The sequence below is a fragment of the Centrocercus urophasianus genome, unplaced genomic scaffold (assembly GCF_019232065.1).
Source record: "Centrocercus urophasianus isolate 14NV4802_14NV808 unplaced genomic scaffold, USGS_Curo_1.0 seq_11, whole genome shotgun sequence".
Lineage (NCBI taxonomy): Eukaryota > Metazoa > Chordata > Aves > Galliformes > Phasianidae > Centrocercus > Centrocercus urophasianus.
In genome coordinates, this window is record NW_024884253.1 from 889,116 (window position 1) to 908,022 (window position 18,907).

Sequence of the window (18,907 nt, forward strand, 5' to 3'; positions counted from 1 at the left end):
TCAGTGTTTACTGCTGAGGAGGAGTGAAGAAGCACTAAATTCAGAAACTTTTACTAGAATGCTTAGAGGGGCACCCTGAAGGGGGACAGGTTGGGAAAGAATCAAGAGTGAGACAAAATGTGGTCCAGATTCAGCTCTCAGCCATTTAGCATAAAGGCAGCTGAGCTTTCCCCAGATTTCCATCATAGATCAGATCCGAATTAGGTCTTTAGATATGGGGATTGCTTGATTTGCTAGCAACAAACATACTCCAACACCTCATCAGTGATTTGCATGGGTGGAAAATGAAGTTCATTTGAAAATGTCTGTTTGTGTTGACCCTACGAGGATCATATCAACCAACACCAAAGTTCATGTTCGTATGGACAAAATACTTGATGCTACCCTTGACTCTCTTGATTTATCTTCAGGCAGTCTTGAGGAGGCAAATGAAGTACTCAGAGGCACTCATTAATGTTTTTTCTGCCTGGAGAGAATGCAAAAATAACAAAGTTTCCATTAAATAAAGGGGAAAATAAAAGAGGCAGAAGATATTTTTAGTCTAAAAACAAAATACTCTATCATCCCCAGGAAGGAGAGCTTTTCAGTTGAAAAGACAAAAAAGAGAGAACTTGCATGCTCCTCCACACCAGAAGGAGTGGCACAAATAATAAGAGTAATTACTATGATTATTGTTAATATTGATAGCAGACTGCCCTCAGCTCCCTGCTTGTTTCCCAACCTTCCCAGCATGTGACGTGTGGGCCCCGGGTGTTGTGGACAATGGGTGGCCATGCCAGGTGGGTAGGAACAATGAAGCCACTGACGCGAACTGTGCGTTGAATGCAGAGTTCTGTGTTGTGAGTGCCAACTTCAATGCAATAAAGTGTTCCAGGGATGGAAGTGGTTGAATAGGGACGTGTGGTGTAAATAAAACGTGTTATTATTGATGCTTATGTATATATAAATAACAAAGCCCAACAGTTTGGTTTCTCTTTTTCTTCTCTTCTTGAGGATTTTGCTACAAGAGAAACAAATGATTGGACAGATTTCTGCAGTAAACTATAGGTGGATCAGTAGGGGAAGGGTTGTGATTCCTTTCTTTCTTTTTTTCTTTTTTTCCTTCTAGAAGAAAGAAGTATTTCTGGATGTGAAAGAGAAAATTCTAGCACAGCAGCTATAGGTTAGAACAAAAATCCCCTTGTTCGCCAGTGGAAGAAATCCCTGGAAAAGGTATGGGACTCATTGCACATTTATGTTCAGATTTCTAACTCAAGGCTCTTCACACAGTCCCTGGTGAAGGATGGGGACCTCCAGATATTCAATGAAGGAATGCTGTGCACACCACAGTGAATAATCAGAGTATTGGTATTGCATAACAGAACCCAGCAGAGCTCTTCTGAGCATTGAATGCTAAAAGATTGTATGGCTACTGCCCCTTAAACATCTCCGTGCATTGAAATCTTCCCACTGACCCACCAGGCTCACGTGGCTCACAGATCAGGCTCATCCCTGTGTCTTGTCCTGTCATGAGATAGAATTGGGAAGGAAAAATCATAGAATCATCATAGAATCACAGAATTATAGAATCACGGAATGTCTTGGGTTGGAAGGAATCTCAATGATCATCCAGTCCCAACCCCCTTGCCACAGGCAGGTCTGTCAGCTGCCAGACCAAGTACTGGATCAGATTGCCCACGGCCACATCCAACCTAGCCTTATACATCTTCAGGGACAGGGCATCATCCCCCATCCATGGGTGAGATGGGTCTTCGGCAAAATACCCTCCCTCACCAGGAAGGTTCCAATGCTGACTATGGCTCAGTTATCCTGGTTTTTTTGCTCTCCTTCTCTGCAATGGGGTTTTCTGTTACTTCTTGCTGCCATACAATTAGGCTGTCAGATTTTCTTTCTCTCTCTTCATGTTTTGGGCCTGATCCTAATCTCCTGTGCTTTAACACGGTTGGGAAGCTCTATAGAGACAACCCACATTGACAGCATCCCTGCTGAGCCGAGATGTGGCTTTTACTATTTTCTCTCCCTTCCTTATTTCAGCTCAGCTGCTTTGGAGGAATTTATCCCTGCTCAGTGCTCTCCCATTTCCTTTCTCACTTCAAACCTCCCTTTTTCTTATTCTTATCCCCTTGTCTCTCTGTGAAGCCATGGAATAAAAATGCTGTAGCAGTAAAAGCCTCCTTCCCAACTTGCCCCATACCTCCTGTCCCTCCATGCCTATCATTCTGTCTGTGCTACAAAACCATCTATCTACCTCAAATTCCTTTCCTTGTCAGCTCTCAGTGCTCTATCTCATCGTCCTCCTGTCACTTCCGGCTCTCCTCTCTTCTCCTCCTCTTCCCACACACCTTACTTTAATTAGAAAGACAATGAAAATTCTTATCGCTATATATTAATCAGACATTCCTCAGCAGGTCCAGAAGGAAAACCCCCCTTTCCTCCTCCTCCTCGGTCTCCCCCACCACCCCTTCTGCAAAAGAATAGCACACAGATTCGGGGGAGGGCTCAGTGAGAAAGGTGCAGAAGGAAGTGAACCCAGACACCTGGTCAAGCTGGAGAAATGTACCAACAGAATTGTTCCAACATTCCACAAGGATATGATATTCAGGAGCAGCTTCCTATGCTTGGCAAGAAAGAGTTTTTGGCAGTGACTTACTGGCTGGGGCCAAAAAATAGATCTGAGAGTGCTGGGAGACAATAAATTGAGCATGATCCAGCAGAGTGTCCAAGAAGCAAAAAAAAAAAAAAAAAAGATGACCTGGACTGAGATAGCATAAGCATAGCCAGGAGATCAATAGAAATCATTAATCTCCTCTTTTCAGGATGTATTAGACCATAACCAGCTTTGTGCTCCTCAGTACAAGACATTGTTCAGTTGGACCAAGTTCTGTAGGGGATGTTGAGGTGGTCAGGGTTGGGATGTTTGATATTGCTTGTTGTGGGACCAAGGCTTGTTCCTCCTGGAGAAGGGGTGGCTTCAGGGGACCAAACAATGATCCTGTACCTGTGTGGAGGTTATCATGGAAAAAACAGAGGTCAGTGGTGAGAAGACAAGAGATATCAGGCATAAAGTGAGACAAGACACTCAATCTGGATGTAAAGAGAAATATTTTCCATTGGAGGATAGGTTTTCCAAAGAGCTCTCTTAACCCCACCCCAGGAGCTTTCAAGATCTGTCAGGATAACGCCCTGAACAACATCATCTGATCCTGGAGCTTCTGACACTACTAGGAACAGGAGGTTGGTCTAGGAACATCCTAAGATTCCTTTCAGCCTTAATTATCTAGTTTGGACAGAGTTTGAATTTGGGGTGGATCTGTGTGGAGCCAGAAGTTGGACTCAGGGATCCCTGTGAGTCCCCACCTAATTCAGGATAGACTATGATTTTATGATTCTAATTGACAGAAGATGCCATTTAGTCCCTGATGAATCCTCCCACCCTGAAAACTGAAGGAAAATGAAAGACAGTTATCAGGGGCTGGAATACCATTCACTGGTATTTTCTTAAGGGTAATTTCTGAAGATCCTGGGTTAAAACCTTTCCAGAGAATAATCTTATTCTAAACCAGAGATAATAGGTTGAATAGACTCTCCCAGTTTCTGTGGTATTTTATAGGAAACATAGGTTTAAGGAGGATTCCCTAGGGTATAGAATTTTCAGCATAAAAGCCTATTGATCTGTCCCACATCCTTGGATAATCTCCTTTTTAACCCTTTCTAAACACAAACACAGTTGTACAAGCATCTCATGCCCAGGAAAGATGGGTGAATGTGGAGAAATAAGGAAGACAGATGGCATAGCAGCCTGTCATTCATACCCCTAGTATCATACTTGTGGGATAAAGTGGCATTATGAGGGTCTGCTGGATTAGGAATCCTGGGTTTCTACCCTCAGACTTTTGAGCTGTTCCTTTCTTTCTGGCACTCCCCACCTTAACTCAACCACATAGCCCCAGATAACCCTCCTGTTTACCCCAGTAGCCGGAATCATTTGTTCATGTGCCAACTCTGCATCATCTGATAGGGAACAGATGTATTTTCATGGAGCACATGGATATGGTGGGAAGGGATGTTCTGACCCCTAGTCTCTCATGGCGTTCATCCCAACATGCTGTTTAAACACCACCACTTTCCTCTTAGGGGACTCTACCTTCACCAAATGCACTGAGATCCCCCTTCAGGACCATCACCTCTGCATTTTGCTCTGACCAACAGAAAACATGTGGCAAGGAACCAAGGGAGCAGGGACCCATTCTAAGTCTGCCTGGCACATTGCCCACCATCTCGAGCAGAGGCAAGGCACCTCCTCGGTGGCAACAAGCTTGAAACCTCTTTTTAGGTAATATTCATGAATTAGCATCCCATTACCTCCGGTCACTGTCATCGGGAGGGGACGAGAAGCCCCGGATGTCCTTAGAACCTCTCCAGGGAGGTTCCGGCGGGGAACTCTCACAGATTAGGGAATCCTTTATCTTTGGCTTACATAAGTCCCCGGGTCTCCTTTTATGGTTGGCTTTTCCTGCTTTGTCAGGAGCAAAGAACAAATGTAGCTTCATCTGCGCTTGTGGGTTGGCTAACTGATTAAGCATCTGATTCAAGCTAAGTACGGAACAGGCTTTTGATGGGCGGATTTAATTTGGTGTAAAAACCAGGATGCCATCCCCCTCCCTGACCGAATATTCCCAAGATAGTGGTTGGTCTTGTGCAATTAAGCAGTGGGGATGACTCCCACCTGCCAATGCTTTAGAAAAGTCCAGAGTGCTGCAGTGTGTACTGAAGTGGCTCCTTTGAGTATTTCCCCCTTTTCCTTCCCCCCTCCTTTCCTTTTCTTTTTGTCTCTCTCTCTCTCTCTCTCTCTCTCTCTCTCTCTCTCTCTCCTTTTTTTTTTTTTCCTGCTGAATTGTCACCATTTCCAAGCATGTGCACTAGGAGTGAGCAGCTCCGTTTGTGTGTGTGTGCGTGCATGTGAGGGCATGCGGGGGGACTGTGGGCATCTGCCTTGGTGTGACACAATGAATTCCTCCTCATCTCTCCCTCTGAGAACCCTGCCAGGAGAAGCATGCTAATGATGACCTTGCTGAGTAAATAGTTGTGGCATGAATAAGTGTTTTTCCTGCAATCCGAAAGGCGGAAGGTGCGATTACTCATCCATCTATCCAACTGTCTCCAGCACCTTTCAAGTGCTTCTCGCATCGAGTCTGGGGGCGTAGGCGAGGGGGTGGGAAGCAAGGGGAGGCTGCCAAGATCTGGGTTGCCACAGACACCGGCCTCGCTTTTCCTCCAATGAATGCTGTGCTGAGAGTGCGAGAGGAGGCAGGGCAACACCCACATGTTGAGCTGTGTGGGGTATAAGTAGATGGAAGTGCCTGGACTAGTGGCAGTTCAGACAGGGAAGAGAAGCAGAGCTCTGTGCATCTATACCGAAAGCAATTTTGTCTCGACAAGTTTACCGGAGAAGAAATCATCAGGATTTTTTTTATTTTTTTTTTGCAGCACTAACAGCTTCCAGCTTCTGTGAGCATCGCTGTGTTTCAACGAGCGGGGACTGCATGCCGTTTGAGATTCTCAGCTACGGACAAGCAGGTAGAGGGCACGCGTTTGGGGTCAGACGTCTTAGCCAACTCCTCTCCTTGTGCTCCTGAAGGATCCTCGCTCTCTCTGGGACACTCTGAGCACGTGAGACCGGCGTTTCCAGGAGGAGAAATTTGCTTCCAACTCTCTCTGCGATCCACGGGGACTGAACTGCTCGCTCTGCGGTGATATCTGATTTGGTTGTGTTTGTGTCTAAAAGTCCTTTGAGGGGGGTTTAGAAGTCTCTGTGTGTTGCTTGGGAAGTGCTTTGTTGAGGTTTTTAGGAGCAGGCTCTAGGGCCAAGGCTTATAACCCAGTTCTGTCTGTGTTTCGTACTCATACAGTAGGAGCCATGCAGCTGGACAATGTCACCAATGCGGGCATCCACTCCTTCCAGGGGCACCGTGGAGTGGCCAACAAACCCAATGTGATCCTACAGATAGGGAAATGCAGGGCAGAAATGTTGGAGCATGTCAGGAGGACCCACCGGCACCTCCTGTCCGAAGTCTCCAAGCAGGTAGAGCGTGAGCTGAAAGGTTTGCAGAAATCAGTGGGGAAGTTAGAGAATAACTTAGAGGACCACGTGCCAACCGATAATCAGAGATGGAAGAAGTCCATCAAGGCCTGCCTGGCTAGGTGTCAGGAGACCATTGCTCATCTGGAGAGGTGGGTCAAGAGAGAAATGAATGTTTGGAAGGAGGTCTTTTTCCGTCTGGAGAAGTGGGCGGACCGTCTGGAGTCCATGGGAGGCAAATATTGTCCTGGGGAGCATGGCAAACAGACCATGTCTGTTGGGGTGGGAGGCCCGGAGATAAGGCCAAGTGAAGGTGAGATATATGATTATGCCCTTGATATGAGCCAAATGTATGCACTGACCCCTGCTCCTGGGGAGGTGCCCAGCATCCCCCAGGGCCATGATTCCTACCAGTGGGTCTCTGTGTCAGAGGATGCTCCAGCATCCCCGGTGGAGACTCAGATCTTTGAGGATCCCCATGAGTTTCTGAGCCACTTGGAGGAGTACTTAAAGCAGGTGGGTGGGACAGAGGAGTACTGGCTGTCTCAGATCCAAAACCATATGAACGGTCCAGCTAAAAAGTGGTGGGAGTACAAGCAGGACTCTGTCAAGAACTGGGTTGAGTTCAAGAAAGAGTTCCTGCAGTACAGCGAGGGGACTCTGACAAGGGATGCTATCAAGAGGGAGCTGGATCTACCCCAAAAAGAGGGAGAACCCCTGGACCAGTTCCTCTGGCGCAAGAGAGACCTGTACCAGACCCTCTATGTTGATGCAGATGAGGAGGAGATTATTCAGTACGTGGTAGGAACCCTCCAGCCCAAACTGAAGCGCTTCTTGAGCTATCCCTTGCCCAAGACCTTAGAGCAGCTGATTCAAAGAGGGAAGGAAGTCCAAGGCAGCATGGACCACTCAGAAGAGCCCAGTCCTCAGAGGACCCCCGAGATTCAGTCTGGGGACTCTGTAGAGAGCATGCCTCCCTCCACCACTGCCAGTCCTGTGCCAAGCAATGGGACACAACCCGAGCCCCCTAGCCCACCAGCTACTGTCATATGAGCTAGCTGGATAGAGACAGCAATCTGGGTTACATGAGAGGGAGAAAAGGGCATATTTAGGAAGCTTCTGCTCAAAGAGAGGTTCTGGCTGAGACATGACATGAGGTGTGCTCAGCCCAGTAGCCCATAGCAAAGGAATTAACTTTGCTTGTGGGGGGAGGGTGGTGAAGGGGGAGAGGCACCTTAGAATGTGGTTGCCCACTTCACATGAGCCACACAATCCAGTGGTGCTGGAGATGCTACTTGCACCACTGCAGGGAATGGACTATTTTATAAGACCCATGACAAGAAACTAGAGACAATTGCCCAAATTCAGAAGCAATTACTTGGCACTGGCGGCTTTCAAGGACTTCAGATGAGTGCAGCTATTGGCTGAGGGTTCCTACCCATCTGGATCTCTTCTCCTTCTCCCCTCCCTCTTCTGAAGAGGTGTCCTTCTTCTGAGAGGACATCCTTCTTTTGACCCTTGTCCATTTCTATTTTACCACTGGGCTTCTGTTTTCTTGACAGTCTCCTATTCTATCTTGATCTAAAGGACTAAATTTTTTTATTATTATTTCTTTATTTAAGAAGAAATGCTATGACTTCATGAAAAGAAAACTTTATGAATTTGGATAATTTTCAGTGGTTTTAATTCTAGTGTGCCTAACACTTGCTTTAATGCTTTTGCACCCAAGAGGACAGTTTACTCCTTATCTTAGTTTCTGTTCACTCAAATCAAGGTCACTGCAGTGCAGAAGCAAATTTCACCCTTTCTCTGCACATTATGCTGTGCATTCAGCAGTAAATAGAGTTTCAGATTAAATTCTGAGTTCATTTATTGAAACGAGAATGTATCTCCCTTCAGAGAAGGGAGAGTGACAAGGTGGAGAGAGAAAACACTAGAGAGATTTTAGCAGATGGGGGGGGGGGGTTTAAGGGAAATAAATCCTTATATTTTGAATGAAACAAACAAACACATCCTAAATCCAGAGCAAAATATTCCCAGAGCAGCAAATCATGTCCATGCTGATGAGTGGAGACAACACTCCTGGAGACAGGAACTTCTGCCATATAAAAGCAAAGCTAAGTGAAAAGAGGAGCTGTATGTCTCAGCACAGGCTCAACCTGTGCATCGTAAAGAAGAACTTGTGCTTTAACAGACAGACTCTGAACACTCTTGGAAAGTCTGGCATCTCTGTCCTGGAGCACCTGAGAACAAAGCGTTGTCTGCTCACACGGAACTACCACAGGAGTGTGCCATGGATGGAGGCAGGCTTGGACTTGGTGACATTTTCCATGTTGAGACAGCAATGCTCAGTCTTCACCTCGCTTTGACCAATGCCTGATGATGGGAGTTAGAGATGAAATCGCTATGAGAATTATGAAATTTGGCTCTTTGAAGCTTCTCAAGGTTGGACACATCTTGAGCATCATCTGCATTCATCACCAGACCAAATAAGAAACATCTCTGCAAGGAGATACAGCAGTGATGCAGCAACAAGACTGTCCCTGGGATGTTCCTGGCACTGCAACAGTAGCAATAGTGGCTTGGAAGACCTTTGGCTTACTTTCTTCCTAGAGGCTGAAGGTAGGACAACTTTCTGACATTGTTCTGTCTGCACTGCTTAGACCTAAGTTAGCCTGTCCAGTGGGAGCCTTACACTGGAATATATGGGATGTAGAGTGCTGTAAATGGCAAGGTAGAGCTTGGAGGAAAAGAAAGGAGGGACAACCAAAGGGAAATAAAGGACAGTGAAAAGAAAAGGTTTCCATACACAATAATCTTACACATTCCTATTTATGTGGGGCAGGAGTGGGAATGATCTGCCCCATGAAGTTCTGGGCTTGAGTGCCCAGCTGTGACAACACATCACAGGTCCATAACACAGCCCAAAGTTAATGCATATCTGTTCTGCACATCTGCCTAGATGTAAGTTTTCTTTAGGAGAAGCGAGGGCTCTCCTCTTACTTGTTATTAGTGAATGTGAATTAGTCTGCAGTGGCTGTGTCTGTAGAGAGAAATGAGCAGTTCTTACTAATGACCTGGAATGGGTGGTGGAGGAGTAGGTGTCACTGCTGAGGATGAGCTGGCCATGCATTACAAGCATTATCTTCTCTTGATTACAGTGACTCACTCAGATTCTCCTCGGAGAAAAAAAATCACAATGCTCAAGACTCAGAAGGAAAGCCAAAGGGAAAAGACTTCAAAACCAATGATTCAACATGGGACCTGCTGCCAGGATCCCCAGCCACCCAGTGCCAGATCCACTGTCTGAATGAAAGCCTGGTACAGGTAATTACCTCTCCTTTTATCCTTATGGGCCTTTCTTAACCTCTTCATATCCCTACTCAAGATACTGAATAGCCCACGTGCAAATATCTGTGCTGGTCTTGGGACCTCAGAACTAAGTCTGAGACCTCAGCCACAAGGGTCTATCTCAACCAGATAGTGGGATTTCAGCTGCTTAATTTAGGAACACAAGCATCAGTCTCAGTGATTAATGCCCTGGGAGTGGTATATGCTCTGCCTTACTTTCTGCTGGATCACTGCAAACGCTTAAACTAAAATGCCTAATGGGACTTCCAGCCCTTGAGCACCTGGTGGGCACAACTGATTATAAATCTGTCTCCTGAGAAATCCCTTGTACTCACCACTTTGGAAATCTAACCTGAGCTGTGTCATCTTTTTTCTTTTAGAGATTCCTGCTGCGCCTGTTACTGAGTTTCCTTCTCTGTGCCCAAGAGTCATGTCTTCCCAGGTGATAAGCAAGCACTGCTAGAAGACAGGGCAAAGTGAGCACCAAAGAGCCTTTCATGCAGTGCAATGCCATACTCAAGATGCAGAGAGCCTTGAGTGAGTGAAAGGTGGAGCCACTTCCAACAGGATGAAGAAGAGGCTGAGCTGGTCCAGCTAGTCCAAGTGAAGAAGACAATGTTAAGAAAGAGAAACCAGGAGGCAGAACAAAAGAGCCAAATCTGGGCTTTGAGGACAGCAAGGATGCTGGGCTTGTAGTGACTGTCTGTTAATATGATACCATACCTCTGCCATCTGTGGCCACTGAGAAATCTTCACTGGATTATCAGTTAGAAAAAAACTTTCCTGATTAACTTTGCTAAATGAATGACCCTACAAAGGCTACGAACCCTCCATGCTCTCAAGGCCGTAACTCATTTTTCCTGAGTTGAGGGTCGCTTCATTTCATGCGGGTATCAGTTTTCAAACCTCAAACAGCTCTGGGGGTTTGGAGAAGCATCCTGAGGTTCAGATGCTTGTCTGAACTGCTTGAGTTTGCACAACAGGACCAGCTGTCTTGCCAAAAGGGACGCTCTTGTGAGACAGCAGGTACTTCCTGGATCTGCATGGGCCAGAGTTACTGCAAGAACCAGGGTTCTTGAGTTGGCTTTGGTGTGGCTGCTTCCATCCAGACCCAGGGAGTGCAAAAGGTGCATGAAAGACAGTATGTGAATTGAACCAAGCCTTTTTGCAAGACAGTTTTGGTTCACATCTCATTTGAAAGGATCCAGTTGGTTCCTCTCTCTTCCAGAGCCAACTGTCCTGGGTATGCGTGTGTGTGTGTCAGTGTGTGTGTGTTTTGAGCCAACAAATCTACTTAACCAAATTTTGAGTTGTTCTGTTGTGTTTAAACTAAGCCAATGGAACTTAATGTGCATTTCAACATTGCTCAACAGAAATGTCCAGGACTAGAAAATTATTTGAAAACATGTAAAATTCAAGTTGGTAGGCATCATCCCAAGGTCAATATGAAGTTTGATTTTGAGGTGCTTAATTTCTACAGTCCTTCTCAAGGAATCTAACTGCCTCAATAAGCATTTTCTATATCTATAGACTTTCCAATGAATTAGCCTGCCTGTGCTACTTGATTTGGTCCTGAGCTTTATACATTTTGAACTGACTTTGTGAAATGTGCACAAGTAAATATCCTTGGCTGATTTTATTTCAGTTATTGCTCCTAGCTGACTGGAGCTTTACTTGTAGCACCCTGGTTTATATTACCAGTTTCTCCAGGAAGGACTGGTAGTTTGTTTTGCTGGGGCAAAGTCATGTGAATGAAGAAGTGTGTATGTGTTGTGCCTGTGAAACTTTAGCGAATTTCAATTACTGGATTTTTGTTCCTTAGGCAATTTTACATTTGATTCTGACACAACTACCTTAGAGTTTTTATTTTTACTAGAAATATTATTAATTCAAACAACCTTGTACAAAAGGCAAACACACTGCAGGTTATAGGGGTTGAAGCCAAAGGTCTTTGTAAGCTGACATCACTTGCCCTAGATCTGACTGTATCAGACATCATTATTCCTCACATGTTATGTTGGAGTTACAAGATCACACCAAGCCACTAGAACCTGTCAATTGAATAGTGCTACACTTTATTTGCTATTGTAGCAAAGCCTTTTGTAGATTTATACAATAAAACTTTGAAATATCTGCTTCAAATACTTCGTACCTTGTTTTCTTATCTTTCTTCTTTGGTTCCTGGGACACTCAAGTATTTATTGCTCTCTGATAATTTAGTCTTGTCAGTCATCTGAGCTTATTGGGGTCATAAATCTTACTCCAAAGTTGACATAAAAATTGAATGTATAGGGCCTTTTGAAAAGAGGGTTTAGATGTGGATAAGGAGATGATTTAATTGTTTTATTTAGCCCCTCATATTGGGTCACATGTGGCCCAGGAGTCTGGGAAACATGGGACTGTGAATTGTGCAGGTTCTTTTTGCATACAGCAAAGAGAAAGTTGACTGAAACAGAAGGCAATCACATCCACCCACGACTGAGAGGTGATTTGCATGGATGAGCTGAGGCAAGTCAGGACAACTTAAAGAGGTTGCTAGGCCTGAGTTAACTACGTGATATTTAAAACGACTGCAGCAGTCAGAATTGCCAGCGCTCAACAGCACAGATATCCAGGAGCTGTTACTAGGCTAGTGCTTTGCTACTTGGTGTATTCCTTTACAGTGGAGATGTTCTTCATTCTCTGGGTTCATAACCATAAAATACTTCCAGGTCATCAGAACTGAGGGAAGGGAACATGCCAGGGGAAACAGCTCAGAGAGCTTTAAATGTATTTCTGCAATAGGCTAAGTTCAAAGATCTGGTCCCAAAGACCTTCATCCCATGGGACACTGCCAAATGCATCTCCCTGGTATTCCCTTTGGTGGAAAGGCAGGACATGGTCTGATGGCCAAATATCCCTTGATGCCAACCAATAACCTTTATGTCTTCTGCTGTTTACAGATCATTCAACCACACACTCAAGCGTGAGAAATGGAAGTGGTCACATCCCCAAGCTGCTGGAGTTTGAGGAGCATTTGAACAATGCTCTCAGACATAGTTTCAATTTTGAGTGGTCCTATGTGGAACTACAAGTTGGATTCAGTGATCCTGATCTGTCCCTTCCAACTCAGAGATTCTATGACTCCATGAATGTTTGAAGATGTAATTTAGGTCCACAGCTTAAGCTCCACCTTTGTACTCCCAACAATAGAAAAGAGATGAAAAACAGCCATTGAGATGTCAGACCAGCAACAGGGTGTAGAAAAAGTCATCCCATGCTGGGAGAGTATTGGAGGAAGCTGGGTAGGAGAAGAAAGTTAGACTTTGCACAGTCCATGGACATAGCCAAAGGCTGGATCTACTGCAAGGACCAATACCATGTCTCACAGAATAAAAGCCAGGAGCAGTTCGGCTGGAGATGCTGAGCTCTTCCAGTAGAGGGGGGCAGAACTCCACTGTGTACTGTGGGAATTAAAACTAAAAAACTGCTAGAAAAGAGAAAAATCGTTCTTGTTATCCTTCATCCTCATCTGATACACTCCCACAGCTTCAGCAATATGAGATATATGATTATTTGGGGAGGATGTCTACGGGCAAGAATTGAGAATCAAGGACAATGCAAGGTAGTATGGAGGGCTGATGACCAACATGCAGTGGAAGAATTTGGAAGAGGTGGAAGTATCCTGCAAAAGGAGGTGAGAAAGGGGAATGAGAGTGGGGAATGCCTGACAGTACCAGATGAATTTTGTTGCAGACCTTTCTGGATTTGAATCCAATAATTGTTTATTTTCTTTCTGCCATCTTCAGCTTAAAATATCTAGAGATTAGCTGAACATACACCTTCATTTACTGAAGAAATACCTTCCTAATGCTCCTGGCTTCAGCAGGGAGTCACCTGAAACAGATGTAGCCCAGCCCTGCCTCAAACTAGTGGAAATCCTCTCCAAAATTGAAGTAGAAATACCCCACACCCCTTGTTTACTGAGGCATATAGAGATACTCAGAAATTCTCAACTCACTGGTTGAGAATGAGTGTGAAGTCACACACATACAGAACTGATTAAAGTCATTGATTCACACATATTTGATGCCCTCCCCTCCCATCCCCTCCCCTTCCTCTCCATTCCCCTCTCCCTTTTGTCTTCTATCTTTTCTTCCTTTTTTATTTCCCTATTCTCCATCAGAGGTATAATAATGGGCTCTTTAATTTTCTTATTTAAGGCAGCTTAAAGAAAGTTATGAAATAGTCTTTCTCAGAGTATTGCATTCACATATGAAATGTTCTCCAATTTTTTTTCCCTCTTTTTGTTTTTTTTATGAAAGTGCTTGCATTGGTCAGTCACGTAAATCACATTTACTGACTCCTCCAGCAGACATATGTTTATGCACAGCATAACTGCTTCCCTAGAGCCACTTTTTTTTCCAGCAAAGCAATGTGTAATTAGGGAGGCTGTGAAATTTTTCTTATTGACACAATCTGCTAAACGGCTCCACTTTCCATGTCAATATGATGCTCTGAAGCTCTAGGCACTCACTGTGATCATGCAGTTGGACATTATTTTAGACCTATTCCCACAGCTACTACAAGCAGGCATAAAAGGCAGGTTAAATGCTCTCTACAACCAATATTTAATAATGAAAAACAGAAAGGTGGATTGCTAGGTGCAAAACTGGGTTAGATTCAGCAACAATTTCAGATGAAAAAAATGCAAATGATAATTACTCAGGAGACAACCATTTTTATTACTTTTTAGGCTACATTTCTGAAACTGATCATGCAGTGTAAATACGTCTTTTCATCTTTCCCTTTGCAAGTTTAATACCTTTCAACCTGTGAGCTGGCATCACACAGAAGTTCCCAAAGTCAGTAAATTCCTATATTTGTGGCACTGATGGACATGGGTTATTAGGCATGGTGGTGATAGTTTGATGGTTGGACTAGATGATCTTAGTGTCCTTTTCCACAGGCAATATGACATATAAAAGAACACAAACAAAAGCCTGAAGTCCATAGAAAATCAGATGTCATTAAGTCCTGAATCCTATAGATTCACTTGTTGAAATAAGCGTGATTGTTCTTGATTCCTTTTGTTTTTGTTTTTGTTTTTCCCCTAAAGGAATAGCAACATCTTTTTCAAAATAAACCTTTTTGACTTTTTGTTTCAAAACAGCACTACTTAAACACTGATTTCAAACTGAAAATAACAAAAAAAAAAGAAAAATAGAAAGAGAGAATTTAGAATACTCATAACCACATGGGTTTTGTTACAGGACTTAAAGGCATATGCTGTTTGTTTTTTCATCTCCAGCTTCATCCGTTACCTCATTTGGAAGACTTCTCCTCTGAATTCAACTTTCTCCATTTTATGCACTCCTTATTTGACTGCTGAACTTACAAGATCTCCATTGTTTCTCTCTCTGCCAAAAATACCTGCTGCGTGGTTCTATGCTGCACACCTCAATGAGGCAGAATTTTCCAAAGATCCTAGAAACAGTGTGAAATCCTTATCCCAATTAAAATAATTTCCCCAACACAGCTGATAAGTGATCCCTCTTTGTATCCATATCCTTCTTTTGCTAGGGACCCCAAGCCTGGATGCAGCACTCCAGATGAAGTCTCTCAAGGGGACTGAGGGGGACAGAGTTGAGTTGAGAGTTGAGGGTGACAATCCCCTCTCTATCCCTGCTGCCACCCCTCTTCTCATGCAGCCTAGGATACAGTTGGCCTTCCAGGCTCTAAGCACACAGTGCTGGCTCTGGGATTGCCTCGATCCAAGTGCAACACCTTGCAATTGGCCTTGTTGAACTTCATTATGTTCATGTGAGTCCAGTTTTCAAACCTGCCCAGGTCTATTTGGATAGAATTTCTTCCTTCTACTGTATTAATTGCATAATTCAGGTTAGTGTCATCAGCAAACTGAGATCAGTTCTACAATCTAGGTCACTGATAAAGATGCTGAAGAGCACTGGTCCCAAGATTGACACCTGGAGGAGACCACTCATGACCGCCATCTATCTGGACATGGAGCCACTGTCCACAATGCTCTGGCTGTGACCTTCTGATCAATTCTTTATCTATTGACTAATCCACTCTTCAAATCCTTATTTCTCGAACTTAGAGATAAGGATGTGATGTGGGACCATATCAAAGGCCTTGCAGAAGTCCAAGTAGATGACATCACTTGCTCTTCTCTACCAATGCTGTTACTCTAGCATTCCATCCAGGTGCTCTCACTAGCCATGCTGAGGTCAAGAAAAGTGTAAATATTATAAACTATTTATAATGGTGTAAAAGATCCCTCAGGGATGTCAAGCAAAATAGATATTAAAATAACCCTTCTTCTCAACCTTGGTTTCTCAGTTGCACGCATATTGCCTAGAAGTCCTCTTTGGAACTGCAGAAGGACTATCCAGGTTTTTTCATACTGTGTAGAGTATCTGGTCCTGGAAAACTGATGAGGAGAAGGTAATCCCAAAGCAGACTTTCTAGACAGCATAACATTTCTCTTAGCACTCCTTTGATGAGAGTGGCAGGGAGTTTATGTATCAGGAAGAGGAAATCTTGGGGTCATTCCTTCCCCATTCGCTTAGCTGTCTCTTGGACTTTTACAACCTAAAGCAGCCACCCTTCTGCCCTGATCCCCATAGCTCCACAGATCTCTCAGGTCCCTAATGGCCCCTACGCCTAATGAGAAAAACTGGCTCATTTGCAGTCAGTGTCACATCCCAAAAACACACTGTCCCAGTGAGGACACCTGGGATATGTTATCCTCCTGTTTTTCCTTGGAAGGTAGTGGTACTCACGTGGAGAGAGTGGTTTACAAAATGACTAAGAGTGAAGGTAAAGGCAGAAATTAAATAATGATTACAGACATCTCTTGTTCATGCAGAATCCCCTCTGAGATATCACTCGCATTGCATGCGTCAGCCAGTATCACCACAAATATCATTCTCATTTTATATGTGGGTAAACAGAAGCATGGTGATTAATTATTTACCAACGTTAGAAATAGAGAACAACGTAGGATTTTCTATTAGTGCTTTGTTCTTTCACTGCTCAGGTAACAGTTTTCTCTGCAATCACTGTCACTTGTTTCTATGGCCATTTAAGGAACCTAAATCTCCTTGGAATCAAATAGAAACTAGACCCTAATTTATCATATTTCAAAGGCCTTTAAGTCGTGATATCTCCTCTACACAGACACTTGCAGTAAAGGAGAACCAAACTTAGTAAAGGAAGACTTCAAGCCCTGTAGCTTCAATCTTGTTCAGAATTAAGTCGATCTTAATGCACTGTGGCTCACTTCCCATTGGCAGGGGAAAGGTCTGAAGGTGAATTAAGCTTCTCTAAATTAACATCTCTTGATCTTTATGAGGTTTGTCCACATCACATTGAACCGTATCAGTACCTTCTCTTGCTCTTTCCCACCAACAGACAGACCCATGGTTGCCTCTCTATGACAACAGCACAAAAATCTTCTCAGGTTCCACTTTGCACAGAGCATCTAGAGCATCACAGATATTACAAATTCCATACAGAATTGGCCTTTGATCAGCAAGCACACACACAGACTGATGCAATTTTACATGATACAAAGTCAGGCACATGTAATAGCATACAATTTTCTTAGAAATCCAGAGAAATAATTTTTCTGTAGGCTTTTTATACAGGTTATCAGATTTGAACAGCTGGCAAATGTCATTCTGTAGTATATGCCACATATCGCCTATCAAGATCATGAAAAAATGCACTTTATTTTTTCCTGCCAATTTTCACTTGTTGTTGTTGTTGTTGTTACCTTAAATCATAGTAGTTAAAGGCACTGGGCCAAGCTAGATGACTTAGCAGAGACCACAAAAAATCTCTGCAGAACAGGAGCACATTGTCAAAGCTGTTTCACCTCGCACTAGCCACAGGGAAATTGGGTTAATTGTTACCTATATCAGCAGAAATCACTGTCTGGCAACAATTCTCACACAAGAGTAGAATTGTTTTTGCTGTAAACATACAGTGTGAGACAGGATTTGGAAGCAACAAAAACAAACAGGAAGAATCTGCCTTGTTAAAATAAAGAATTCCCCATTTTACCCACCCGTGTCACCCAATGATGTCTTTTCAGAGACTGGACATAGTGTCGAATGTCCAAAACCAGCACCACACCAGGGCAATGAGACCAGAGCTAGGATTGTTTGCCATCCAGCAGAGAAATGGCTTCATCCAATGGCTCTAATTAATCCTAAACCCTGCAACGCATTCAGCATGGAGAATAACATCACCTTGGCTGGCCCCTTTTACACTGTTGTGGTTTTGGGAAGTCACCTTTTTCTGCTTTTGTGGAAAAGCTTTCCAAGACTACCCACAACTCATGAACTTGTATTCTCTCGCAGTTCTGATCGTCAGAAGCAATCAAGCACCTTTGTGGTTTTTTTCTTCCCACTCAATCTTTTTTTTTCTTCTGTATTTTTTTTCCCCTAGTATTCAGAGTGCAGAATAGCCATTTCCCTGTGGTTTTACCTGGTTGCTGAAATAAAGCTGTAATCACAGACTCCAAAGCTATCAAGCCAGTGACTTTCCCATGGCTTGGAAGAAACTTATTAATAAAATAATAATAACTACTTTTAAAATATATATAAATAAAATAAGGGAATCCTGAAAAACTCAGTCCTCTGTCACAAGGCATTCATAAGCATTCTGAGCTCGTTTCTGTGTTGCTGAGGCTCCACATCTCAGAAGGTAGAAAATGTCAATCAGGATTTTTGCTACTGGAAGCAGGGACCCAAATCTCTATGGAAACGAGACAGAGGTGACAGTGACTACAGAGAAGCATTCTGCACAGATTCCCGTCCCAACAGTTTACATTTGCTCAAGGTATTTATACTGCTGTAGATCTAGAAAAAAACACAGAATGATTTAGTTTGCTTCACTTTTTCTGTACCCTCTAACATCAGTCAAGGAACTATAACCTTTAACTAGTTCTACTTCTTTGCTACCATGTTATCAATGACTAAACTTTTGATGCAGGTGGAAAATCAATCTAATGAGTTTCCATCTACAGAGAATGTCAGGATATAAAGCAGATTTGCAGCATTCCAGGATGGACTTCACTCTCTATGACTCCCTGAAAGGAGGCTGTAGCAAAGTGGGGGTCAGCTTCTTTTCCCAGGTAACAGCGATAGGATGAGAGGTAATGGCCTCAAGATGCACTGGGGGAAGTTCAGGTTGGATATTAGGAAACATTTCTCCTCTGAAAGGGTAGTAATATATTAGAACAGGCTGCCCAGGTTGCTGGTGGAGTAACCATCCCTGGAAGTGTCCAAGAAAAGGGTGCATGTGGTACTGAGGAACATGGTTAGTGGGCATGGTGGGGATGGACTGACAATTGGACTAAATGATCTTAGTGGCCTTTTCCAACCTTAATGATATTTTGATTCTACGATGCTATGATTTATGAATGGAGATACAAGCAGAGAGGATGCTTCAGAGTAAGCCATTCAG

The 18,907-nt window shown here is 43.7% G+C and overlaps 1 protein-coding gene across 1 annotated transcript; it reads left to right on the plus strand.

Annotated features, from left to right (window-relative positions):
• Positions 1 to 5,917: 5,917 nt before the first annotated feature.
• Positions 5,918 to 7,132, plus strand: ARC (activity regulated cytoskeleton associated protein). Its single transcript, XM_042809055.1, has one exon. It carries the CDS (start codon positions 5,918 to 5,920, stop codon positions 7,130 to 7,132), a length of 1,215 nt encoding a protein of 404 aa, XP_042664989.1.
• Positions 7,133 to 18,907: the final 11,775 nt, after the last annotated feature.

What these genes read in the sequence shown, in the direction of transcription:
- ARC (XM_042809055.1), top strand. Translation starts at nt 5,918, where the DNA reads ATGCAGCTGGACAATGTCACCAATGCGGGCATCCACTCCTTCCAGGGG.